At 48.2% G+C, this 26,013-nt stretch overlaps 1 protein-coding gene across 1 annotated transcript in view; it reads left to right on the top strand.

Moving 5' to 3' along the window:
- The first annotated feature begins 19,343 nt into the window (after nt 1-19,343).
- The window catches only part of TOX2 (TOX high mobility group box family member 2), a 136,490-nt gene continuing 129,820 nt past the window's right edge, over nt 19,344-26,013 (top strand). The window contains exon 1 of the mRNA XM_086760569.1: nt 19,344-19,514. Coding sequence (XP_086616695.1) covers nt 19,413-19,514 — 102 coding nt within the window. The 5' untranslated portion in view covers nt 19,344-19,412. The remainder of the gene's footprint in view (nt 19,515-26,013) is intronic.

Below are 26,013 nucleotides of genomic sequence, written 5' to 3'. Positions count from 1 at the left end.
CTCCAAATTACCAATATATTAGTGTTCTATCAGCAGCTGCGACAGTGAAAAGTTAAGACAGACTTTCCAGACTTTGTCAGAGCATCCTTGGAGCAGTTTTCCAGGATTTCTGTGTCAGACTTGTTTCACCTGCAACAATCCCAGGGCAAGGACTGCGGAGATGCCCCAGAACGCTCTCCCCCGGGAATGCCCACCGGCAGCACCGACCACTGCTGCCCCACCATCACCTGCCTCCAATTTCAGCCATACCTAAATAAAAAATAAAATTAAAAAGCATCAAACAACTCCCAGCAACAATTCGGCTCAGAGAAGGAGGAGGGAGCCAGCACAAAGTTTGGAAGAGCTCTATTTGCAGCAATAAAACTGAAAAACTTCTGAAATCCCTTTCCTCTCTAAAAACCAGGGTGAGTGTGGATTTTTTTAATAATTACCAGAGCTAAGGAGAGATGCTGTGGACAGGGTGTTAATTAGAGCTGATATACTCGGGTATATTGCATTTCATTAAGAGAGTAAATAACCCCAGCAGATTTTAATCCTGCTGGCAAATTGCCGAGCGCTGCGGAGAGATTATCTTTGAGGGTTAAAACTAGGCCAAAGAGCTAAAAGCAGCCTTTCATGAGAGAAGGCGGCCAAGGATCCAGGCTAGAAGTGGTTGGCCAAAGCCCTGGGATAATCAGATTGAAATCCTCGGCAGAAAGTACATTAAAAATGAGATAAATCACAATTGCCTGATTTCCGTGGGCAAACAGGCACACAGGAGGGAGTTGAATCCGGGCACTTTCTCCAACTGGAATGAAAACATAGCCTGATGTCGTTTGCTTTATCAGCCCCGTCACACTGAAACGTCTGACAGAGCTGCTTTGGCCGTCGAGCCTCAGGAGGGTGACCCGGCACCAATGCTAAGGAGGCTCAAGGGCAGCAGAGATCCCCTCGGCCCAGCCACGGCAGAGGGGACGACGGCCCCAGGGTGCCGGAATGCCGCCTTGTAGAGGGGGATGAGATGTCCTCCATGGTTGGGTCATCCAAAAAGCCTTCCAGTACCTCCCCAGTGCTCTCTCACGCTGTGACAGTAAGGAGACACTCAAGGGAGGTAAGCAGGGTGATCCTGGTTTGGTACGGGTGTGATTTTAGGTCAGCCTCATCCACCCGGCGACATTTGATGCACGAGGATTTAGTTAATTGTGGAATGAGCTTCTCTCCTAAACGCACAAGCGGAAATGAATCATAGAACCATAGAATGGTTTGGGTTGGAAGGGACCTTCAAAGCCCACCCAGTCCAACCCCCTGCAAGTAGCAGGGACATGTCCAACCAGATCAGATTGCTCAGAGCCCCGGCCAGCCTGGCCTTGAATGTTTCCAGGGATGGGGCATCCACCGCCTCTCTGGGCAACCTGGGCCAGTGCTCCACCACCTTCAGCATAAAATTTTTTTCCTAATATCTGATCTGAATCTCCCTCCCTCTATTTTGAAACCATTACCCCTGTTGTCCTGTCACAACAGGCCCTGCTGAAGGGTTTATAGGCCCTACTGAAGTTTCTCTGAAACCGAGAGGTACGGTTTCAAATTGATAGGAAACAGAATTCGCATGTAAATTTAACAGCTCCCACTTGAACCTGACACCAACGATGCAATTCCCCAGAAATCAGGGGAGCTGGTCCCCTGTTCTCCCAGGATTTCTTGCCGCTCCTCCTCAGAGGTCTCAGCCTTTTGCCAGGCGAGCGCAGTGAGCACTGTGCTCAGGCTTCGGGTAGCATCGGGGAAAGGGGACACGCTGGGACAGCAGGTCAGGAGAATCCTGACTCCTCTCCTGCTCTGTGACCCCGTTTTCAGAAAGGGGAGCTGGCTGCGAGATTACAGATGGGGCAGGTGGGAGGCAGCGGGCACGTGAGCGCTCATCTCTGCCTTCATCTTCCCCTCTGCTCCCAAACAAATCAGTCGGCAGGAGCAAGGCAAAGCATCGCGCTCTGCGATCGCAGGCACGAGGAAAATTAAGATCAACGTAAAAGGTGCAAATAAACGGAAATGATAAGCTCAAGCAGTAGAGCATGAGGAAGCAAAAAGCGCTGAAGGAGGTCAGGAGGGGCTGCGATTAGTGCGAATTTCCATGTTCTGCTCTTCACCTGACTCTCCACTGTCAGCAATTTTTGAATGGAGAAAATCACTCCTGAAAAATTCAAGTAGCAAAACTTTCCAGCCTGTAAATGAGAGAGAAATTAATTTTTGTCCTTTCTATGTGGGAGCACGAGTTGTAAATCGTGCCATGAGCTATTTCAGGGCAGGGCTGGGGTGTGATTCTACAGCGGCTGGATTACTTTGACATAGCTCAATTCAATGAAAATGCAGTTGCTCTATCCTCTGGTATCCTGAGGAGGAACCCAGATCCCTCGCCAGTGACTGCACAGAGAGGTGCACTGAAGAAACCACAGGAGTGAACAACGCTGTTTTATGGTCTGAGCTCCCAGTAAAGACTGTCCAACCATCCAGCGTTCACGAGTCATGCCATTAGTGCCAGTCCCACAAGAGCACCTTGCAATCAGCAGATTTTTGGTTGGAGGAACCTTGGGAAAACCAGAGTTCACTGAACAAATCAAAGAGCTGGAGAAGAGCACACAGTCACATAAATATCTCAATCCACCCTGCTGCAGCAGATCCAGAAAGACTCAGAACTCACTGGAGGACGAGGCTCAGCAGCATCTTTGGTGCCTGTGGTTACTGTTGTCATTAATTTTGCTGGAAATCCTGCTCATTTGTCCTTAACTTGAATTTGAAATGAGTACTTCTCGTTTGGATCTTCCCCTACATCTTTGATGCAGTGGTCCTTTGGAAATGAGAGGGGAATGAAGCCAACCCGAAGGGAGGAGTAGGTATCAGGGATGATTTTTTTTGCATTTATTGAGAGATCAAGCCTAGGAAATTGTTTCCTTCCCACATGGCTGCTTTTGAGTCCCCTTCAGAGATGCTACTCATTAATGCCTGAGAGGCTTCAGTGCCGTAGGTGGATATGAAATAACAGGAGAGCATCTGTTAGTAGGTCTCAAAATACCTTATGCTTTGACATAATAATTACTTCTAAAGCTGAACGGGGATTTGGTATGTTAAAATTCAGGAAAATAAATTAATACAAGCTTCAGCTGTGGGAAAGGCCAAACTGCAATGGGAAAGGACTCCTGCGCTGTGCCTAAGACCACGGCCAGATCCATCCATGAGGTATCCGGTACTAATATGTGGGTGATGTTTGTTCTCAGAGTATTGCTAGAAACAAAGGATCAGCTTCTTTCCTAGCACACCTATCAGCCCTCACATTCAGGATAGCAGTCCTATGTGGAACCTAATCTTCATGATAGAATTTCTTGAAATCAGCATGATTTAAACACAACCTTAAAATTAAGGGACCAACTCTTGGTTGCTCCAAAGGGAGCAACTCTTGGTGTTAGGTGGGGATAAAGATGAGAAAGCAGCACAGCTGAAATGACCAAATCTTTGTAATTAGGTACAAGGGATGAAACTTTATAACATAACACAGTTCCTAAAAGCACCAAACTGAAGTGAAAGGGCAATGGATAACAAGCACAGGAAAGAATAGGAAAGAAACAGCAAGAAGGGATTTTTAACAGCTTTTATCACTTTATTACTCAAAACTTTCACCTGTGAGCCGTGGCGCACCTGCTGCTGGGGAGCACTGGGATGGTATTTAACAGCCGTGGGCAGCCAGTGCTGAGGAGATCTTGTAAGGGAGGGTTACAGCATGGAGTGTGCATGGTGGGCCAAAGTGTTTTATCAAACAGTGTTTTGAAAGGACTCCATCATCTAAAAGAAAGAAGAGCTGAAGAATACACAGTGTTAAAATAGCTAATTCTCCGATTTTGGCAGATGCGTGTGGCTCTCTCTCAGATACCAGGCAGGTGCAAGCCATTGATTTTCTGTTGTTCTGGGGCTGTTTTATGTCTTCTGGGTTTGAGGTCAGTTGATGATGCCTAGTACAGAGAAGGGGAAATCAGGCTAGCATATACAGTTAAAACAAACAGAAAAAAAAGGATGGAGCAGTAAGTTTGGAAATGGGGAGCTGAGGGGATAACTTTGTTAATAAAAAAGTCAAGCCTCGTGGAAGGGAAGAGGTCTCTGAGGAATACCAGGGATATTTATTCCCTGAAGTGTCTGGATTGGAAGAATTCCCCCAGCCATAGTGCTGCTCTTACTAGTCACACAATAGACTAATATTGAACCATTAAGACTGTTTGCCAGTAATTTAAGAGTGGAAAAAGTTCTCCTGAGTAAGAAATTTGGGGAACCTAATTGGAGACTAAACCAAATTCCATGTGATTGAGCTGTCCAGCCATAAGGCTCTCAGAAGCATCCAGAAAAGCTCTACCTGCTGAGGCTGGCTGGCCAGCCTGACAGTTTGGTTCATGGACCCATCAGTCTGGCTGTCCAAAGGACTTCTGACCTCAGTTCATCCCATCTTTTAGTGCCCAGCTTTGCTCAGTACCAAGCAATTCTGCTTTGCCTCCATTAATTTCAGGATGTGAATTAAGAAAAAGAACTCAGCTTCCAGGTTACTGGAGACAGATGACGTTCCCTCAGCCTGGCAGTTAGCTATTTCTGTTGTTTATATTTGATGCCTCTTAAAAATACACTACTTGTGATTAAGAAGGAATCTTTTTCTAAAGGTTTGCTTAATTTTTCACTTCAAAGTCAATCTTTAGAAACCCCTCTGCCATTATCAAGACTGCAATGGTTTCATCCTAATCCCTCTTACGCTCTCCATTCTTATCCTTTGCTGAGGGGAAATGATAAAATTTTTTCTGACACAGAACTCGGATCCAGTGCTGAAAGATAAGCTGTTTCAAAATAAAATGATGAATTTCAATTTCAAGCATTGGTTAATATTGCCATTTTAATAGATATTTTCCTGGTGCAAATTGAACAACGCATACTAGCTAAAAGGTCTTCTCCTGGAAAAGTAGCTCGACTTCTCTAAGACTCCTTCATTCTAAAGTTTCTACTTTTAAGTATTGTCTTTCTATAGTAGCTAACAGCCAGACGTCAAAACCGTCTTTATAATTAAAATTTGATCAAAACTAGGTCTTGGAAACTTCCAGTAGGTGAGAAAGCTGTAGGTGAACTTAGGCTTAAGACTGCTAGCTGGTTTTATCGTAAGGCTATTTACAGATTCTTGAAGTTTCCCTGTTTTAAAGACTCGCATTCAGACTTTGTGGGATATGCTCACCGGCAGATTGAATAAGGATGCACAAGTGGTGTTGAACACCTGACTTTGCAAATTCCCTAGGCTTTGGGGCAACTTGCATTGGAGTAATGGCTGTGTATGGTTACAGTTAGGATCTGAAAAGGTCTGTTCAAGGGTTTGGAAGAAACTGGCACATCTAATGGGAGGAACTGGCCTAGTGTAATTTTCTTGGTGGGTATAAATTGGAGCAGTGTCTCTAGAGTCAGTAGCTGCGTCAGCATCACCAGCTGGAGATTCCTGACTCAAAATCATAGGAACCTGTGTGCATGGATAAATTTGTGTGTTGGGTGGAAGTTCTGCTCTGCTTATTCTCTGGCTATTTTAGTTATTTCTAGGGTGAAACAGAGCATCCATGCTAGTGTGTACACACATCCCACCAGCCCCCAACCGTGAGCTGTGCACACAGAGGGGGATGTGTTGATTAATACAAAATATTGAGTTTGTAGCATCTTTGCTGTCAATGGGGGAGTATTAACCTGAGGTGACAGTGGTGGTTCAGGGGGTTCAGCTTTCCTTCTCCCTACCTCTCCATTCCCTGCTGAACACTAATCGGGAATTAGTGTCTGCAAACCACCAGTAGACAAACCCACTGCCCACAGCTCAGTGAGGAACATCCCTGTTACGTGAAACCTTCCAATGTCTCCAGAATGAGATGAGTAAGAGGCCTTTACTACCGTTTTGGGGTTTAGCAACACTGAGGAAGATGGACTGACCCTCACACCCCTGAAATGGCACGTAGTCATTTGTAAGCTATGTGACAGCTCAGTTCAAGTGTATTTCTGACCAGCTGGCCAGGATCTTTAACCCTAGTGATGCACAGAGCAGCTGCACAATTGACTGTGGGGCTGCTGGGTGCAACTTTTCACATAAAACTTAACATTTTGTTGAGGTGCATTGGTGGAGGCTGGATGCCAATAGTCAGGACTTCCAGCCTTTGAGGAAAAGGAAACACAAAGTCAGCAAGTCAAGGAAGGCTTTATATTTACCATGTGGAGGTGCTTCAACAGGAGATCTGGGGAGAACCGTGTGTCAGGAGCTCCTGTGTCCTGTACTCAAGTGTTGGTCTCCTCCCAGCTCTCGGATAGTTTGTGCTGTATGTTCCCAGCTTCAATCTGAAGTGTCATCGCTGACCAGAGACATGTCTTCTCAAGCAAATTTTGGCAGAATCAATACAATCCCATCACCTGGATGAATCCTAAATATCTGATTTTGAAAGTGTCATCCAAAAAACCAACTCAAACCACCCCACCATCCCAGCCTGATGTTAATGAGATCTGAAGCACTGTGTTCAAAGCATGAAATTGGCAGTGATATCTTAAGCCTGAAAATGCAGGAAGTGGGACCTGCTTAGTTTGTGAGAGAGGGCGTGTTTCACAGCATCAACATATCTGTTTTGGTTTTTTGTACATAAAACCGCTCTACTAATGGCACAATGAAGCACACGTCTACATTGGAGATTTTTTTTTTCTTAGGCATTATAACCACAAGTTCTTCTCCATCTCTGCAATGCTCTATTTTCTAGTAACCTTTGGAAATTGTTCATTTCAATTTTATTCACCAGAAACAGAATGCTAATACCCTGGCACTTCAGATGGTGAGGGGAGAAGGAGGGGAAGGAAGGAAGACCTGTGTGATCCGCTCATTCATTATTCCGTGGTGCATGGGAAGTCATCTCTTTACATGATTGACCTGCCTGGATTTGATTACAACACACAGCTAACCTTTTCCAAATCTGGTTGTGTCATACAAGAAAAGGGTTGAAGGCTGTTGCCATGGCGTTAAGGTATCTCTTGAGAAAGAAGGAAAAAGAGAGAGAGGGAGGAAATGATGCTGCCACACTTCCTAGCCAAGTATAAACAAGAAACACAGGCACATGTTTTTGTTTTGGAAGAGCTTTCAGCTTCTTATCGAATCTCATCTATCAATGCGTTTCCTGGGGAAGGGAAGGAGGAATTGTCTGCTTTGCAGATCAGTGTCTCTTCAGCGGGTGGGGAAGGGGGGGAGATGACAATTGGAGGGAGGAAAAAAAAGAATAAATCAGTCTTGCCACTGTTCATGACTTATTCATGAGACACGTGAGTTTTGCATTTAAATGTGACATTCTCATGATCTCAATATTGTATATGCAAATCTAAAGATTTCTGCATCTCCCCACATGCCCAGCTTAAGTCTCCTCTCAGCTCTGTAAATGTAAAACCGGCGAGGTTCGCGCGGCTTCTGCTTCACTCCCTGTTTATTCTGTGACTCAAAGGCTGTAAGCAATGCTGAACTGCTCTTAATATTAGAGGGATAATTTAGATGTCATCTTTTTTTTTTTATGATAGTGAATTCTCACGGTGGGGAAATTACCTGTAGATTTATTCATGGTTTAACTTTGAGGTCTGGCCTTCCCTTTCTCTGCAAAGGCAAGCAGTGAGCGCTCAGGACTGCGTCCCAGGGTTAACACAGAGTAAATGGCATGCAGCTCCAAATAAGAATTTGCACCTTGGGCCGTGCCTGCTTCACCACTTTCAGCACAGATGTTGAAGCTGTCACTCAATAAATAAGGGGGATGATCTTGTTTGTTGGCTTTTAATTATGATTTTATTGATATATTAAAGCAAAAGTACCAGATACACTGGTGTTGAGAGGAGAGGCTTCCCACAACAGTGATGCTCAGTTCAGGAGACAACCCAAACCTGGGTAAAATCTGCTGGGTTTTGTCCCTGGCCAAGGCTCTCACTTCAGGGACACTCAGCAAAACGAGACGTGAAGGCGTGACTGCAAAGTAACGCAAACCCTGCTCCGAGGTAAACCCATATATATAAAACTCCTGCACAGGAGAGACCTTTGTCCCAGTATTTGGAAAAGGGGATTGTGCAGGGAAAACGCTGGTCTTGCGGTTTTGCCTGATCCCTGTGGCTGCGAATTAGTTATGGGATCTTGTTGGTACTTAGCGAATAAATTGGAGCATAAATAATTTTTATATGTTATTGGGTCAGTTCTGTCACTAGGCTCATGCAAATATTCCTCAAATCTGTTATTGACAACCAACCATCACCTTGATCCATAACATTTGCAGGTTTCATAGCGCTTTCCCCCATTCAACGCTTGCCTTCTGTTTTCTTGCCGGATTGAAGTTAGAACTTGCAACTGATCCCCTCGTACTCACTCGTGGTCAGGGCCCATGTCAGCAAAACCCTTCCTATGGGTTCTGTGATTTTTAAAGCCATAAATGTTTCCCAAATATCCATATAACCTGCTATCCCATCTCTACCAGTGGCTGCTGAAGGAAAGTGTAAGAGACAAAGCCTGTATTGAATGACACTTCCCCAGGGTATTACCTCAGATTTGGAAAACATGAGTGCAGAGAGCTCCTGGTGTTCTATATTCAGGTCATCTCAACTAATTGCTGTAAAGAACTTGTGTCTCTCAAACCCACCCGCATGTTTGGTCCCATAGAACCCTACTGCAATAAGTCCCACGATTTAATTTCTTACGGGGTAGACAACTACTTTCTTTCAGGTAATTTAATACGGGTCCCACTGGTTTTCCATTACAAGAGATAATAAATTATTGCCCCTGAGCATCTTTCTCCACACCGCTCATGTTTTTCCACAACGCCTTTCCTCCAGCAGCAAAGCTGGCCTAAGAAAAATAGGTGACCACTTTTCTTCTGTGCAAACGTCTTCATCGTGTTAATTGCTCTCTTTTCCAGGTCGCTGATGAAGATGCTGAACTGCACTGGCCCCAGCCCACGTCCCGGTGGGGCTCTGCTGGCAGCCTCCCTGCCCAGGTGAGACCATCCCTACTTTCCTGCCCTTTGTTTCCCGTCTCAGAACTGATTATCCGGCTCCACAAGGGAACCTTCTTTCGGCCCACGACGCTGGCCAGGAGCCCACAGTGCGAGTGTGTGTTTGCCTCTCACAGTGACCTAGGAAACCTGCATTCAGCTGAAAGACAGGGAAAGATTACTGGGAGGGAAAAAAAACCCAACTGACTGGAATTAAATATTCAAAAAATAATTTACAGACAGTTTTTCCATCTTTCTTACATCCTCTTTTGCCATGTCTCCAGTACTTTGAAAGGCCTGTACTGATACAAGCCCCTGAAACAGCACACTTAATAGCTGGCCAGACTGGGAGCCCAGGAAAATCTCACCCAGGGCTCGCGTTGTTATTTAAAGATAGGCTATCAGCTCCTTTTAGCTGCCATTTAAAATCCGAGAGAGATAAACATTTCCTTGCCTTAAAAAAACATGCAAGCACGTACTAAATTCAAAGACTCGGAGAAGGCAGAGTGTGTTGGGCTTTCCTCGTTTACTTGTTTTAATACGGATTTAGTGGCTGGTGTTTGCACCATGCTCAGAGGCACTGAAACAAAGCAGCTTACGCCCGCGAATGCCGCGGTGATGGGCTTGCTCTTGCCCAGAGCTCCCACACGACAGCTCTGCCTCCAAACCGAGCACCCTTGGGTGTCATTTGGGGCTGCATTTCCGAAAGAAGGGGCCAAGGGGAACAAGCAGGCACTCAGACGTGATTTCATGGTGTGTTTCACCGTGTTGAAGTCTGCCTGTGTTCGCGTGGAGCAGGGGTGTATTCTTCACACGAGCGAAGAACGCGTGCCCTCGCAGACCTCGGTTTCTGCAAACGTGGCCCCTGTGAATGTAATCAGTGTTGTGCAGAGCTGTTGAAACCAAAAACAAAGCCAGAACGCTCATTGTGCTAAGTTTGGGTTCCTCATTGTTCATTGAATTACATCAGTGTTTTCTTTAGTTGCACAGTCAGCTGGCAAAGGTTTGTTTGAAATCTCGAGGCTCTCCCCTTTCAGGGGAAAACATGAATTTCCGGGAGATGTGGGCTCTGCTCTGCATCACGGCGTTTGTTCTGCTGCGGCCCGGGACGCGACACCACGGCCGAGCCAGCCCAGGGCCCGTCAGCAAAGGCTGCAATGCATCCACAGGGGGAAAAAAAAAAGCTTTCTTTTTTTACTTTTAACTTTGTATTCAACTTGCAGAAACTATTTTATCTGCTTTAAAAAAAAAAAAAAGAACCATTAAAACTTAAGTTTGTAGAGAATCCCTCTCCCCAGCTCATGACCGTAATGAAGTATTGGCATTTTATTAAGGTGATCCTATGTGGCAAAAATCTTGCTTTTCCCAAAGACTTCTTGGACACAGAGAGTGAGCAGCGACCGGCACAACCGCACTCCTTGGGTGCTTTTCCCCGAAGTGATGGTGATGGAGAAACGGTTGTTGTGCCAGTGTAATGTGGGACCCCTTGAAATTCCGCTTGGAATATCAGGATGGGGTAAATCCTTCTCTCCCCTGCTGCGCTCCCCTACACAGTGGTCCAGCAGCTGTGGGACGAGGGGTGAGTGGATGCTCCAGATCCTCAGTGTGGATCAAACTTGGTGTGTGGTTGCATGCCAGCGAGCACACACATGGTGCTGAATGGGACCCATTGCTCACTGGAGTTTAATTTCCCTCTAAAAGTCTGGTTTTCATCACCCACCTTTGAACTGAAGGGGTCAGATCATGAGGTGTAGAGCAGTGGGGTTTGGAGTTTTGGATGTTTTTCTTTTTTTTTTTTTTTTTGTTTGTTTGATCTGGAACTTGAGGATCTTGGAGGTCTCTTCCAACCTTGAAGATTCCACGTATGGAGTGGCTGAGCCTGCACAGCCCACACAGATTTCACGTTGATGGCATCGCCTGGGGACTGGGTTTCTGTCCTTTTTTTTTTTTTTTTAACTGTGTAGAGGAAAATAGTGCAAAAAGGCAGAATCTGGGATGACGTTTATTAAGAGTCAAATTAAAAATCTCAGCATGGAAGAAGCCGTGCAACATCCATGTTGTACAAGTTTCCTCACAAGCCTGCAGAACTTAGGAAACTAAGAAAAAGAAGCTTTGCCAAGTCTTGTGATACTTGCTGCTTTTATTTAGGGGGGAAGGTCTCCTGTAGCTATGCAGAGAAGCTGGCCAAAGTGAAACCCAAACCCAGAAGACTGAGGAGAGGAGGCAGGAGTAAAAGGCACGATGGAGAAAGGGGCAGTGAGGAACCACTGGGGCAGGGGAGGAGGCATGGGGGCAGAGACTAAAAGGAGGAAGAGCGTGGATTGTGGTTGGGGGTGTTCTACCAGGGTGTCCAGAGCTGAGACCCAAGGTCTCTGCAGCTGGGCCTGAAGCAGACAGGGCTTGTCCTTGGATGTTGACGCAAGGAGGTATCTTTTTGGTGAAAACTTAGTGTTTCGGGGTTAAATTATTTGTGGTTTCTGTTAATTTTGCAACTTCTTTTCTCCAAGAGAAAGAGGAGAGGGGGGAACATTAAAAATATTCAAAATATCTCCCTTCAGCATTTTCGAACATGAGACATTTTCAGCTTTCGCTCTGAAAAAGAGGCTCTGTTTCCTGAGTAATGCCATTATCTGAAGATACAGAGAGCAGGAAGTAACCTGACACTGGGCTGGAAGTTCTGTTTCAGACGGGGGACGTTTTGGGGGTTAACTCATGCTAAATGCCCTGCACCCTCCCTGACATAGCTGGAGTCTTTAGCTCTGCCAGTGAAATGAAAATCCATTATTGGTCTGGCTCAGCTAATAACACCGACTGGCATTTCCACAGGCAACAGAAACCTGGGAAGAAGGCTGCCAAAAGCCCGAGGAGTGAGAGCTCCTCTTCACCTTCAAAGCTTCGGCCTCTCAAACGCTTTAGTGATGCTATTGCAGATGCCTAATGTCAGACTCGTGTCGAACCCCTCCTCTTCCTCGCTCCATCGGCCCCGCAAGGACGACGGGAAGCCATCTGAGGAAGCAGGAGTCACCCCAGGTCAGGCTGAAAGCTAGAAACCACTGATAATCTCCAGGTTCATTAACATTTTTGTTTTAAAAAGGTAACTTTCTTACGGCGATAATATTTTGGGTTGCCAAGTAGAGGTGTGGTGTGTGTTGATGCAACACATGCAAAAACGTTTTTAAAGCGTAGTACACATACCTAACTTCAGATTAGAGGTTGTCCTGAGAAATTCCCACCTTGCCATGAAGTGCCTGGCAATAGCATGTTGGGTGCAAGCAAAAGCCTGGAAACATTGAAAAAAAATTGCGGCAATGAAAGTGAGCTGAAATGAATCTTGAAGTTTAATCCTAGATCACTTGGCAAATCTCACAATAGATAATTTTTGTCACCCTGGGAAAGCAGAGCCATATGAAACTGTTTTAGGAAAAAAAAAATAAATAATTGATTTCTAGATCACCACCAATCTCCTCACTGGGCTAAGGGGTGAGTGCAGGAGCTCCCTCACACCGCCGAAATATTGAGTAAGTTTAGAGAAAGAAGCCAACTACTGCAAGCTCAGGAGAGTATTTGTAAAACAAAAATCACTCTTCTGCATTGAAAAACCTGAGAGATGCTCTCAGGAAGATTAATTTTCTGGGTAAAGGAGAGGAGCACCGGCTTCACTCCTCAAAATGAAGGGGGGAGATGATTCAATCGCATCGCTTTCGGAGCGTGGGCCCGAGATGTTAATTCAAAGCGTCGTTACCAGAAACAACTCCTTTACTTTAGGAGGAAGAATACTGAAGAAACTGTTAAATTCAGTCACAGTATATGACATCCTTGAAATCCAGAGCAATACTTCTCAGTGACTGCACAGTAAAATTAAAGATGGGAAGCCAAATTCATCTCTGCTGCCAGTGGCCCGGGAAGCACCCGGGATTAATTTCCTCCATTACACAAGTGGCACAAGATCCTGAAAAACTGTTTCAAATGGGGTTTTTTTGGGTTTTTTTTGTTTGTTTGTTTGGTTGGGTTTTTTTTGTAGCACTGAGAGAAAGCTTATTCACCAAGCGTCCCGTGTGTGTGAAATTGAGTGGCTCCAAGCTCTGCCCTGCTGAGGATGCGATGCTGGGCTAATTGTAGCCGCCGGGGACGACTGCCACCCGTTCATGTGGGTGAAAGGTGGGAAGTCTCTGGAATTTACTGGGGTTGTCCTGTGACACCTTCCCCAGATGGCAGCTGAGCAAGCTCGCCTCTGTTTCCACAGGCCTTCTCTTTTTCTTCAGGGTAAAGCTTGTAAACTCAATCTAGGAGAGACAACAGGTTGAGTTTATGATCTGTGGAAAGCTCATGTTTTCCTGGAGGAACCATGGTGCTGCTGCTTGCTGTGCCCAGGGGAGACCTGGGGTAGCACTGACCCAAACCCCTCAAGATGGATCCGGTGCTCAACTCCAACCACCCTAGGCCCTTGCTCCTCTTTCTTCTGTAGCCACCTTCATCTTGCTGCCCCAAATTTGCACAAGCATTGCTGGCCAGGTTGGGTTTAAGCAAGCCCTCATCACTCAGTCTTGTCCTCCCATGCAGCAGCACTAGGGATGAGGGCACGCTGTCACAGTTCCCTGTGAAACAAGGATGCTAGGCACCCAAGCAGCCAAATAATGTCCAAAGGCCAATGCGAAGCTGGGACAGATGTGAGCACAGACCCTGTGGTCAGGGCTTTTCAGTCAAGCAGCCTACAGCTGGCTTCCTGAGTCTGCATCTGGTGCATAAATTCATTTTCTACAGTGCTGCCTCGCATCTTGGAGGAGGGGGTCTGCTGGGTCACTTGATGTCTTTCGGTATGGATTTAAGGAGATGAGGTTCAGGACCGGGCGCTCTCTGCCTTTATTAGTGAAAGGATTTCACCACACTTGATGAAACTTCTGGCCAGCAGAAACAATACATATGATCTTTGAGAGGACAGATTTGCCAACAAGTCATAAAATATCCTTATTCTGCTACACCACCTATTTGCTAAACTGAGACCAGCTCGCCATGGCACTCCAAAACACTGACTATTGATACAGTCCTGGGCTGGCCCTGCAAGTCATCGGCCATCATCCCCCAGCCAAAGCGTTGGTGTTGCTCCAAAGAGCAGATTCACCCAGAAAACTCAGGAAGAGGTGGCCTCGCACAAAGCCTCATGCCTCCGAGCACTGTTGCCGTCTCCCCGTGACGCCGAGCCGGCCATCTGGCACTCTGCCGGCACGTGGCATCTTCACCTCACCCGTGCTGCTCTGAGGTTTTTGGTGTTTGCTGCCAACAGCCTGCATAAAATGTGTTAAACCTGAGCTTTGTTTTATTTTCATTTTGTAAAAAGAAAGTCAGATGAGGATCTTATGGGTTCCACATACCGACAGCTCCATTTGGGCAACACCCTAAAGGTTGGAAGGGAGCACCGAGCCTGGGTTGGATGTATCAAGGTGTCCCAGTGCTTTTGTCACCTTGAACACGAGAAGCAACTTGCTGATGTGTTTTACAGTATTGGGACCTTTTGTCTTCACCTTATTCACATTAATGGAGATTTTTTGGGGGGGAAAATTTGCTCATAAGCATCAGCCAGTTTGGTATTTGACCAAAGAGGAGCAGATATTTGACCAAAGGAGAGCAGATGCTTTCACTTGGGAGGAAGAGCAACATAAGTTGACATGTGAGCATCCTTACTGCTTCTTTGTCATGTTTCAGCTTGCTTTTGTTTTGTTATATTTGGGTTTCTGGAATGTTTTATCCTATCAATGACATTAATTACGGAGTAATTGCCTTAGTAGCATGTAACAACTCGCCTCTTTTTTTAAAATAGATTTTCACACAATGTGTAAACTTTGCTGTATATGTGCTGCGTTTCTTGTGTCATGAAATAACGTGTAGACAAAATAATGTTTTTCCTGTCAGAAATTCAATGGGCATCTAAAGCAAAGTGACAGGTGGTTAAATAGCTGCATTTAAAGGATGTCAAGAAGATTTTTTGGACAGGTACCAAAACCCAATGCCAAAAGGAAGGCCTAATACCATCTGTTTTGTTAGCGGAGAGATGCAATTTTACATTATATTTTAAATGACATGAAATGCCAAATTCATAACCTTGATTTGTGGGTCAAATCTAGCTTATCTAGATTGCGGATGTTTTTATTTACCCGCACGGTTCCTGACCCAGAGCCCACGCAGGTAAACGAATGCACTCTCAATCAGATCCATTTTAAAGTAATAGGAAGCTCTTCAGTTGCATTTAATTTTAGGTTGTATTACATGTAAATCCAGATGCAATGTGGATTTAATTAATCCAATTTCATTGCATTTTAATGTACACATTTGCATTGTGTTTATTGGCAATTGGCTTTATCCATTTGTTCAGCGTTTTTATGACCAATGAAGCTACTGAATATTTAGAGATCTCTGTGCTTCCTAGCAGGAATGAGCTCTGAATTAAGTAGTTCTCAGACATAAACTGGGGATAAGACTAAAATGTCAAAATATAGCTGCATAATACAGTGGAAAAATCATACCAGTATTTTAAAGTAATAAATGACATTGTGCTAAATTATTTTAAAAATCATTTCAGCAGGCACTGTAGATGGTATGTTGAGAGGAGGAGGACTACTCGGAAATAAATAATGAAACTGATAGATTCAGACAACTTTTCCTGCTTCTCAAAGGTGCCTTTGAAACTATGATTGTTCAGGTTTAGTCTAATATTTAGAAATACTCTCTGTAGAGTTTTCTCTTCTTTGTGAGGACTTCATGTGGCTTCAATGGGATTGCTGAGATAACCACACTCTGCTGCTCCTGCTCCAGGGCTAACACTGGGCACAAAGCGTCAGTTGTCACGATTGGAGCTCCTCTCTCAACCACCCGGCCAAAGTGCCTACAAACATTCTGGGGTTTGTGAGGAGCTGGTTGTGAAAAGAAGGAGAAAACCCAGCATCTTTCCATTTCTGTGTCTATACGCTCGGCTCTGCTGTGAATGCCAGGGCTTGGGTGGTATCGCTGTCTCTACAGCCATCCTGGACCCTCCCTCTCGCCTTTTGACCAAAAACGCAAGGTCTTGACTCTTTTTTTTTTTTGTTTTTTTCCTCTATTTGTAGATCCAGGGGATGTTTTGCTGATCCATTGAGCCAAGTGAAAGCTGCTTCTCTGTTGAGGGGCTGTTTTCCAGGGATGCTCAACCTTCTTTCTGCTCTCCCCAGCTCTGAAAAAGGAGAGGTTGCTTTCTCTGCTGGGAAAGACTGAGATAAGATAGATCCAGAAAGGGGGATCTGGGTGGAATTTAGACACCTGCATTCAAATCCATGCACAGGAAACCCTCCCACTTGGGAAAAACCTTGTAGGTGCCTGAATTCATTCAACTCCCTTCACTTGAAGAACAACAAAGATCCCAGAGAGAGACCTTCCAGGTGCACTGGTGCACCTTGCTCCTTCCCAAGCTCCGCTGTGATCCAGGTGTGGCACATCTGCTGCATGCACACACTGTCTGGCATAGAGCTTGGAAGACGCGGTCATCCTCGTTGGAAACTTGGCCCGTGCTGGTTGTACCCTCATATTCCCCACAGGGCAGCCCAGCAAGCCAAGGTAAGAGGTACCACAGGTCCCATGTTTGCCAGGAATTCCTGGAATAGCATTATTCCCTCTGCCTTGGTGGGGACAGGTCATATAATGTTGGCCCTATGTAGAGAGGGACATCAAAGTGCTAGAGGAAAGATCTGCATCTCCTGGTAGACCCTCACTTGCTCCATATGGCAGATGCTAAACTGCTGTGAGGGACAAAATATGGCCAACCATGGGTAAAAACAGGCTTTAGCAGCAGCTTGGAGACCTCCTGAGCACACGGCGAGCCCTGGCAGGTCCCCATGGCGCAGTGCGAGCTGCCGACATGAGGGCAGAGCACAGCAGAGGCTGGAGGCCGTTCTCCAGGCCCGGGGCAGGGGTGGCACTCGGAAGATGACCGATGCTCAGCTCCACCAGGTTGTCTTCTGCTGGGGGTCTGACGAATGGAAACGCTGATGATGCGAGGTGAGTTGTAAGAACATTTGTTTGATGAGCAGCGTTTCCTCTGCCAGCTTCCCTTGGTGTATATTGGGAGAAAAAAAAATATGGATATTAATAGCAATAACACTTTGTGACAACGGGTTTTTCAGATCAGACAGACGAACGTGCAAAGCTTGACGGGGTGATTGTCATAAATCTGGTACCCTGGGGATCCGAGCAGGCACTAAGAAGACGGAGCTTCATTTGGGAAAGACGAGCTCTCAAACCAGTTTGAATGGGAGCGTTGTGGTGTCGCAGGCACTGAAAAGAAGCTGGGTTGCAAGTTTGGTGATGAAATGTGTTAATTTTGGTAGGAAACAAAAGGATTAAATTCAGCCAACTCAGTCTTAACCGTAAAGCTGCTAGTAATGACTCCACAATATACAAAATATAATAATTATGATAATTAATAAAGTTAATAATACAGTAAAACCTTGCTAATTCATACTAATGACTCAGAGGCTCCTTACTAATTACTGAATTTTGTGGATAAACAAGCCAGAATAATGCATCATATAATACACTTTGTTCCATTATTTTGACAACTCTGACTTAGTTTTAATTATTTATCCTTCGTAATATACAAGTCACTGTGCTTGGGAGGGTTTTACAGAAATAATGAAGCTCTAATAATTTGACATGTCTGTTCAGTATTTGCTGAAAGAGGGAGGAAACCAGCCCTTTCTGCATGCGTGCAAACCTGGCAGAGCACAGATCACTCGAACGCAGGCCTTCAAAGTTGCGATGGAAAAATATTCCACGTCTCTATAACGCGCCTGTGACGGGGAGCCCTCGGAGCAGCTCACCTCGCAGAGAGCTCCCACAAGCCGGCCCCGCTTCGCGGCTAAACACAGAAGGGTGGATGCTGATTCTCCAGAAAAATTATGTTTGAAAAATAATCATAAATGGGAAGTAGGTTTTGTGCTCAAATCAATTTTTTTTTTATCCTCAGAACAATTTTTTTTTTCTGCCATCACAAGACTAAAAGCTTGTTTTTAATTTAAATGAGAGCTATGATTTTTACATAATCACCCGATTCCTGGAGCTGGCATTCCCTCGAAACCCCAGCCTGCCTTCCCCTTCCCGCGTTTGGCAGGAGCTGGCCATGCTCTTGCAGTGAAGAGGCTTGAGGAAGAACTTGGCATTTATTTAGCTCAGCTTTCCGGCTACAGAGAGTCCTGTAGGGTGCATGTTCTAACTGTGTCTTGGTAGTTATGACTATTGGGTTTGGTTTTTTTTTTTTTAAAAAAAGTCTTTGCTATTGGAGATTTGCCAGAAAACTGACTCTGTCAGCCCTGTCCTAGCTGTTGGTGAGCACAGGGATGGGTTGCGGTCACTCGCTGTATCTGGGAATGGAATAACACACTGCAAAAACGCTCCGTATAGAACAATGTCTTCCACGGGGACGGATTCTAGAAGGGCCTGTGGTGGGACACGCAGGGAAGCGGGAGAGCGCCCGGACTGCAGTGGCATGGTGGAAGGAGGTAACCCCCACGCCCGGGGCTTGGCCTGCCTGCCAGGGAACATCCTCCATCCCCACCTCAGAGAGTCCTCCATCTCCACTTTGGAGCATCCTCCATCCTTGTCCCCTCTATTTGGGCTTTCCATGCCCATCTGCCCTGTGAGCCCATGGGCAGTCAGGTGGGATGAACTGGGAGGGAATGCTGCTGGCAGCCCATGGATGAACGCTGCCTTTCCAACAGCGAGGGCTGGAAAGCTGGGTGATGAAGAGCGTTTCAAAAGAAGGTGATGGAGGTTGGGGGTCTCCAGGCCTTGGGGAGCAGGAGGTGAATGCCAGTGTCGGAGGCCCACAAGGACTTTTTGTCCCCGGGGTGGGAGAGCGTGCAGGGAGGCCCACGCCTTCGCGAAGCGAGGTCTCAGGTGATGTTTAGGGTGGATCACGAGGAGGAAAGCACCCCTCTTCGTGGGGTGGGGGGGGGGGAGGAGTTTATTTAGCATCGTCCTGTACGGGGAGGGAGGCAAAACCGGGCCCGGCGTTGCGGTGAGGGCAGACGGGACGTGACCGTTCTCCGTCCGGGCGCAGGAACCGGTGCCGCAGCCTCCCCGGTTCTGCTGGGGCCGGGCCCGTCCCGCCCACCCGGAGGGGGCTCCAGCCCCGCTGCCCCGAGGTGCCCCCCGCACCGGGGCTGGGGGGGGCGGGGGGGTGGAAACTGCGAACAATAGCGGCCCCGGCGCGGGGCGGTGCGGAGCGGGGCGGGCCGGGGGCCGGCCCCCCCCCCACCCACACCCCCCCCTCCGCCCGCCCTCTCCCCGCCCCCCGCGCCAGAGGCACCGCCGCCGCCGCAGCCGGGTCCATGCCCGCTGGAGCCCCCGCCTGCCGCCGCCCGCAGCCCCGGCATGGACGTTCGGTTTTACCCCTCCGCCCCCACCGCCGTGGGCTCCTTGCCCGGCGCCGACCCCACTTGCCTGGGGCCGCTGGATTATTATCACTGCAACAAGGTACGGGGGGGAGTGAGGGGGGGGGGATGCGGGGCTCGTCCCGCAACTTCTCCGCGGTGCGGGGTGGGGAAGGAGGGGGGAAGGAAGGAAGAAAAGCGACGGAGCTGGCGGGGTGGGGGGGGGCCGCAGCGGGAGGGAATTTTGAAAGCGGCCCGGGAGCGGAGCGGGCAGAGCCGGCGGGTCCCGGCGGGGCCGCGCTGGGAGCGATCGCGGCCGGGAGCGGAGCGCTGGTGGGGAGCGCGGCTCGGGGGCCGTTCGTTCCCCCGGCCCTTTCGAGCGGGGCGATTCTTTAATAATTATTTTCCCTTAGCGGAGCGTTTGGCCCGAAGAGATGTGCGTGGGGTTTGTTTTGGGTTTTTTTTTTTGTTGTTGTTTTTTGGGTTTTTTTTCGTGGCGGTGGTTGTTGTCGGGCACTTTTTGTTGTTGTTTGCCGTGTTGGTTTGCATCTTCTTGGCAAAGGCTAGGGTCGCTGGCACCTCCCGAGCCCCATCCCTGACACCCTCCCCCCACCCCCAGCACCCACCTACCCGCGCTCCCACCCGGCGCCGATGCTCCCGTGAACTGGGGCACCCAGCCCCAGGTTTTGGGTGGGGGGGGATGCTCCCCAAGACCCACAGCAGGGTGCGGAGAGCTCCCCAACCTACATTTGCCCCGCTCGCTGCATCTGCAAGGCAAAGCATCCTCCTCTCAAGGAGAGGGGGATGCGCAGGGCGATATTTGAGAGCGCCGGAGCTGCTGCAGGAAATTTCCTTCATCCCAGAGAAGCCGAAGCGAAGGGGATAGAGATGCTGCGCTTCAGGGACAGAGAGTTCTCGGCGAGTATCGCCTTCCTCGCGCGGAGGCGAAGAGCAGTGACGGTTCGGTAGTGAAGCTGGAGGAAGCAGACCCGTTTGGGGAGAGGCAGGATCACCACAATCAGCCCCGAGATGTAACCCTGGCTGCGTCCTCCTGGGCAAAATTTGGGTAATTGCATTGGGAAAAAGTTAATAAAGGGAGAAAACGCTCTCCCACAGCTCAGGGTGCCCTCGGCTCATCTCGCTGCTATGATACTTTGGGACCAAACTCTTAAGAAAGAAGCAAAGGGCAACCTGGTGCATCTGGCAAATTAATCTTTATGTATCAATATCTGTATTTAACTGTTTTTCATCATTTGGGTTATTTATCTCTTTTTTTCATTAAGTTGTGGCAAACCTAATAGCTCTCATTTTTTTTTGAGACGCCTGATTATGCTGAAAGGAAACAACTTATATTGATTTCTTCTGTGTCCACGTACTGCTGGTTTCAAACAGTTTTATTATCATTGCCGTTGCTCTGAAAATGCTAAATATCCTCTTAAAATACTACCAAGAGCCGGCTCACCTGGGAGCAGGTCACTCATGCCGCTGAAACGTCAGCCGATGGAGTGTGCAAAAGCTGGAAGCCTGGGATCTCACAAGCGCGTGCCGCTGGGAACTGCGGCGACTGCTGGCTTTAGGAACTCGGTTTCACCGAGAAGTTGTTAGATGTGAACATGATTTAGTTTGCCTTCCAGTTTTCCGTGCGGGAGCCGGTGCTCGCAGGCCCTTGCCGTGGGGCTGTGCAGTCCCGGCTTGCCCCCCCGGCAGCGCCCACCCCAGCCTTGGGGCGCGCGGGGCCCCACGTCGTCGGCTCATCCCTGGCCTGAATCCCTGAGATTAGTCCCGGATTAGGCGGTGGCAATTGATCCGCGGGTCCTTGCTGTTGCGGCCGGAGGAAATCGCTGCTTCTGGGTCTCCAGCGAGCACGGCTTGGGAGAACGAGTGGGTGCTGGTGCTGGTGCTGGCCGGGGTGGATGGGACACCAGAGAGGAGCACCCCAGGTCCTGACCACTGCCACCAGATGCTGCTGTTGTCGCTGCTACGGAGGAGCCTCCGCAGCAGGAGGAAGAAAGGAAGCCACTTACCCTTTTCTGAAATTCAGGGCTTCACTTTTATTTTTTTTTCTTCTTCTCTTTTTCTTTTCCGAGTTACCAAATGTCACTTGCTTGTGCACAGCAGTGCACATTTGTCGGTGGGATGAGGCTGCTGAGCAAAGCCCGAGATGAAATGGGCTGACTTTGTTTTCCTGGTCGAATGCAACGGTCGTAACTTCAGCATCACGACGTGGCCCAGTGCGGAGCGGGCGACACTACCGCCCGCTGCCTTTGCTTCCAAGAACTCCTCCGGCCGGTGTGGGGTGGATGGCCACCGGCACGCCGTTATCTTGTGCCCGCTAAGAAGAGTGCTGTCTGAGCCCACCCGCTTCTTGGAGCTGCGTGGGACCCTCTGGGAAACTCCAAAAACTCATCCTGGTCCCGACCCCATCGCTCCTGCCCGGTGCTGGTGGCTCAGACCAGAGCCAGACTAAGCCAGTGTCCATCTCGAAACATTTCCACTTTAAAAAGCTACAGAAGAGGATAGGGTGGTCTGGAAAAATAAGAAGTTCTCCTGCTATCGCATGCAGATATCCCGGATGAAATCCAGCTCTGGGAAGGACCTGGGCAGGGAGCTCTTTGCTGTCCTCCTGCTTCGCTGGGTTTATGGAGGGGCTTTAAAGCCCTGCGATTTAAATGGCTTGTTTTGTTCAGGTTGGGCTTTTATCTCCCAACGGGCTGCTTCGTTTGTTTATTTATTTATTTAGACGGAAGGAGTGCACGGTGTCACAGCGTATAAATAACTCGCCCGTTGCCGGCCAGCTTGCCGGAGAGATGCGCTTGAGCCCAAAGCATCCTGCAACACTCATGTGATTGTTCTGTGCGCTTACCGAACGTGATATTGTTACCGCCAGCTCTCCCATCTCGCCGGCGCGCTGCAGTGTGCCGCGATTTCTCTTTGCAGCTACAGAGGTGCCTCTTGTCTGTAAGCAGTTCCATTTTTGAAAGGAGAAGGGATGTTTGGAGGGGTGATGAAATGGGAGCGGGAGGGCGTTTGCAGCCTTTCGTTACCTGCTGCGGAGCATCCCTGTTTTCCCCCGAAGGGCTGGCCACTGGCAGATAGCGGTGAGGGGGAGCGAGGGGCACCCATGGGGGGAGGACGGGGTCCTTCATGCAGGCAGGGTGAGAAGAAGGAGCCTCCCCCTCTGCTGATGGCACTCGGCAAGGAGTTTTGATGCGTTGAGCGTGCCGGTGGCATCAGAGCAGGGGAAAAAGGGCTCCCCACATAAACCAGTGCCCGTCATGGGTGATCCTGCACGGAGAAGCTTGCCGTGGCCACTGGGAAGCGGAGCCAACCCCAAACTTCCCAGTGCCCGGGGAGCTGTTGCTCATGGCCTGGAGCACCGATGCTCCTTGGCAGGGTTTTTAGGGTTGCGGTGGGCTCAGCCTGAGGTGCGAGCGTGACAAGGAGCAATGCCTTCCCGGAGCCACCCGAAAGCCTCCCCGGGGCACGCCGCAGCAAGCATTCCACACGCCGGGGTGCAGTCCCTCTCCTCCTTCCTGTGGGCCGGATCCAGGACCTGCTCCATCGCTGGGACTGCGCAGGAGGAACAGCTCTTCTGCGTCCGGTTGCGTCTGCGCAGCGGCTGTGAGGGACTGGGGAGCCCTGCAAGGAGCCCTTGTTCAAACTGTGACACCCCTCATCGGCCGCCTGAGCCCCGCTGAAGGGAGCACCTACCTCCGTTTCAGATTCCTCTTTTACTTCCTGAAAACTTGGGGATTTTTCCCACTTAAACTCTAGGAAGACCGTTTGCGTTTCACAATAATTAAGCGTGCGCTTTCACGCAGCGATGCCGTGCGGTGGTGCAGGAGGAGTGGTCCTGCTCCCGACTCCCTGGGGACAAATTTGGGGAGTGAATTAACATCTCTCTATCCTTCCTGCAGAAATAAATTCAAATCTAAATTCTTCTTAGTTGCTTCTGGTGTTCTGATGATCAGACTGGGTTAGCAGGACGCCTCTGTGGTCCTGGGGAACCTCCGGCGTCGCCGGCCGTGAACGGGAGATCCGTGCTGGGGAGCCCTGTTAGCCCTGTAGCGTTTCTGTAGGGTTCAGCAGCGCCGTGAAAACTTGTCCCGAATCTTTCCGTGGCTCTGCATCTCCAAGCACACCCTGTGTCATGCCTCTTAGGCTGATAAATTGACCAAAAACTGTTTCTCCAATACACCATCGTAAATTATGGATAATTAAGATCTACTAGTCATGAGATGAGTATTTATCTGCGACCAATGCTCTCTTCTCCTCTTAAGAACCCTTCAGAAAGGGGACCTGAGCTGCTGGTACGAGCCCAGGTCAGCGCAGCGAGTGCGTCTTCGTGGAACATTCTGTTTTGTTTTGACTTTTGCCATAAATTGTACATTGCACTGATAAACACAGTCCCTTTCTCATCGTTCCAGAACTCTTTGCCATTCTGTAAGATAAAATATATTCTCCTTTCTACTTGCTAAGCCAACTCTGGTTTGAAGTGGCATAAATCTTTCTGTGGAGACGGAGGATTTTGGATGGAGAACAAAGTCCAGCAGATTTTTAATTTGGGGCCCATTTTGTTCTCATTTGGCAGGCAGCTCCTGTTGGTTTGCAAATGTGGAGATACATATATATATTTTTTCAGGCCCTGAATATGGGCGAGGGCTTCCTCTGAGAAGTGTTTGAGCTACTTCGTGGGATAACCCTGTGTTCTCCAGAGCGATCTTTGATGGGCTGCAAGGCAGAAAGCGTTTGAATTTTGCCTTGGGCTTTAAGTCAGGGGCTGGGGGCTACGTAACGAATGGCCACCCATTCCCAGCAGTTGTTGTTCTCTCTGTATGCGCAGAGGGAAGACTTTCATCTGGTTGGGTTTGGAACCACGGGAGATATTTTGAAGACTGGTCTGATGTATATATATAGCGACGTGTTTGTTGGGGCCGGCTATGAATGTTGAGGGCCCGATCCATGAATGTCCCTATGGTAGGGGAGGCATCAAGAGACCAAAAGTTCAGGATCAAAGTCTTGCAAGTTTCTCTGATTTATCCATTTAATTGATTTATGAATTATAAATGTTGTGCCCTAAATGAGTGGTCCAAAGCCCGTTGCGTGTCACACCGCCGCAAGCATGGGGTTGGTCCATGAGCAGCTCTGGAGCTTGCAACAGGCATCGGGATCGCTTTGTGCATCTGTAATGGAGCAAACATTCTGTTGATAAATTGCATTTTGCTTGGAACAGACCGGAGCATCCTATAGCTTGCGTAGAGCACGGCTGCTGCTGTCTCCGGGGCGGTGGGGAGGGCGCCCATGGCTCTTGCAGAGCTCTCTCAGGGCCCCGCTGTTGCGAGTTCGTGAGAACGGGCTCTCCTTTCCTGGTCGTTGTCGTCGGCAGCATGGTATTTCTGCAGCATTTGAAGAAAACCCTCCGTTCTCGTTCTGCCTTCACGTTGTGTCTCTCTGCTGCTGGGTCCGAGAAGTCGAGGTGAGGACCTCTCTGCTGCTGCGTGCGGGCTGTGGTAGGTGGCCGGTTTCCCATCCAGGTGCCCAGTTTCTCCCTATTACCTTTGTGCTCATCCTTTTTTTTTTTTTTTTTTTACAAAACGAGCTCTAAATGCTTTTCTTGCAAGTTGGGTTATATCTTTCCGTAGAAATGAAGCACATAATTGTGTTTTCCTAACAGCTCTACGTTAGCAATAAGTTATAGCGCTGCTGATGTGTTTTCCCTGACAATTTTCCACCCAGCAAGTCAAGGCTTCTGGCAGAAGCTCGTGTGCCGTGTTCTCTGCCTCTTCCTTATATTTTATTCTGCGTTTCTGAAGTTGGAGTGAAGTGTTAGCACGATTCCAGCTTTGATACCATTAACTCAGAGCTCTGATGTTCCACCTTCGTGATTTTACACACGCGTTTCCGTGTAATGAAAGCTTGTACGTGGGGATGCGCAGTTCAGCTGGCGGGGGGGTGGGGGGCAGAAATCTCGCAGCAAAACTTACTGAAACAAGCACTAACCATTCCTAAAAAAAAAAAAAGGTGATTGAAAACAGTATTAAATTGCCTGGTTTTGCACTTATATGACCAAATTTAAATATTTTAATCATCTGCACACCCCCCCCCCCCCCCCGCCCCTTGCTATTGTTTCCCTCCGTGGTTTTGTTCTGATGGATGCTGTTTCTTCTTTGAAAAATGGCATTGGCTGCCGCGTCGCCTGGAGGCGAAATCTTCCCATTCTGCCATGGAATCTCTCTCCTCCGACGTAATCTTTTGCATAGACGGGTTGATGACCTCTGCAGATATAATTAAATCTCTTCTTGACAACTGTGCGATTTCAGTTTGGCTTTATCTGTTAGGTAAGTGTTTAAATTCGGACCATAATTGTTGTTAGGGAAAGATGGCTTGGGCATCAGTTTATGCCGAGTGCCGTGCGCGGCTCGTGGGGAACCTCATCTGCAGAAATTGGTTGAGTCTTGGTCTGAGGCGGTTTCTTGACCTCTAATTACAGCCTGGACACAGGAGCCTGGATTGTGCGCGCATTTAAAATGTAGATATTTAATTTTTTTTTTTTTTCTGTTGGTTGAAGGACCCAGCCTCTTGCTTTCACGGTGAATTTTTTT

The sequence above is a fragment of the Chlamydotis macqueenii genome, chromosome 16, assembly GCF_036417535.1.
Source record: "Chlamydotis macqueenii isolate bChlMac1 chromosome 16, bChlMac1.mat, whole genome shotgun sequence".
Classification (NCBI taxonomy): domain Eukaryota; kingdom Metazoa; phylum Chordata; class Aves; order Otidiformes; family Otididae; genus Chlamydotis; species Chlamydotis macqueenii.
Note: the sequence above shows the minus strand (reverse complement) of the source record. Positions and strands in the feature narration are given on the sequence as shown.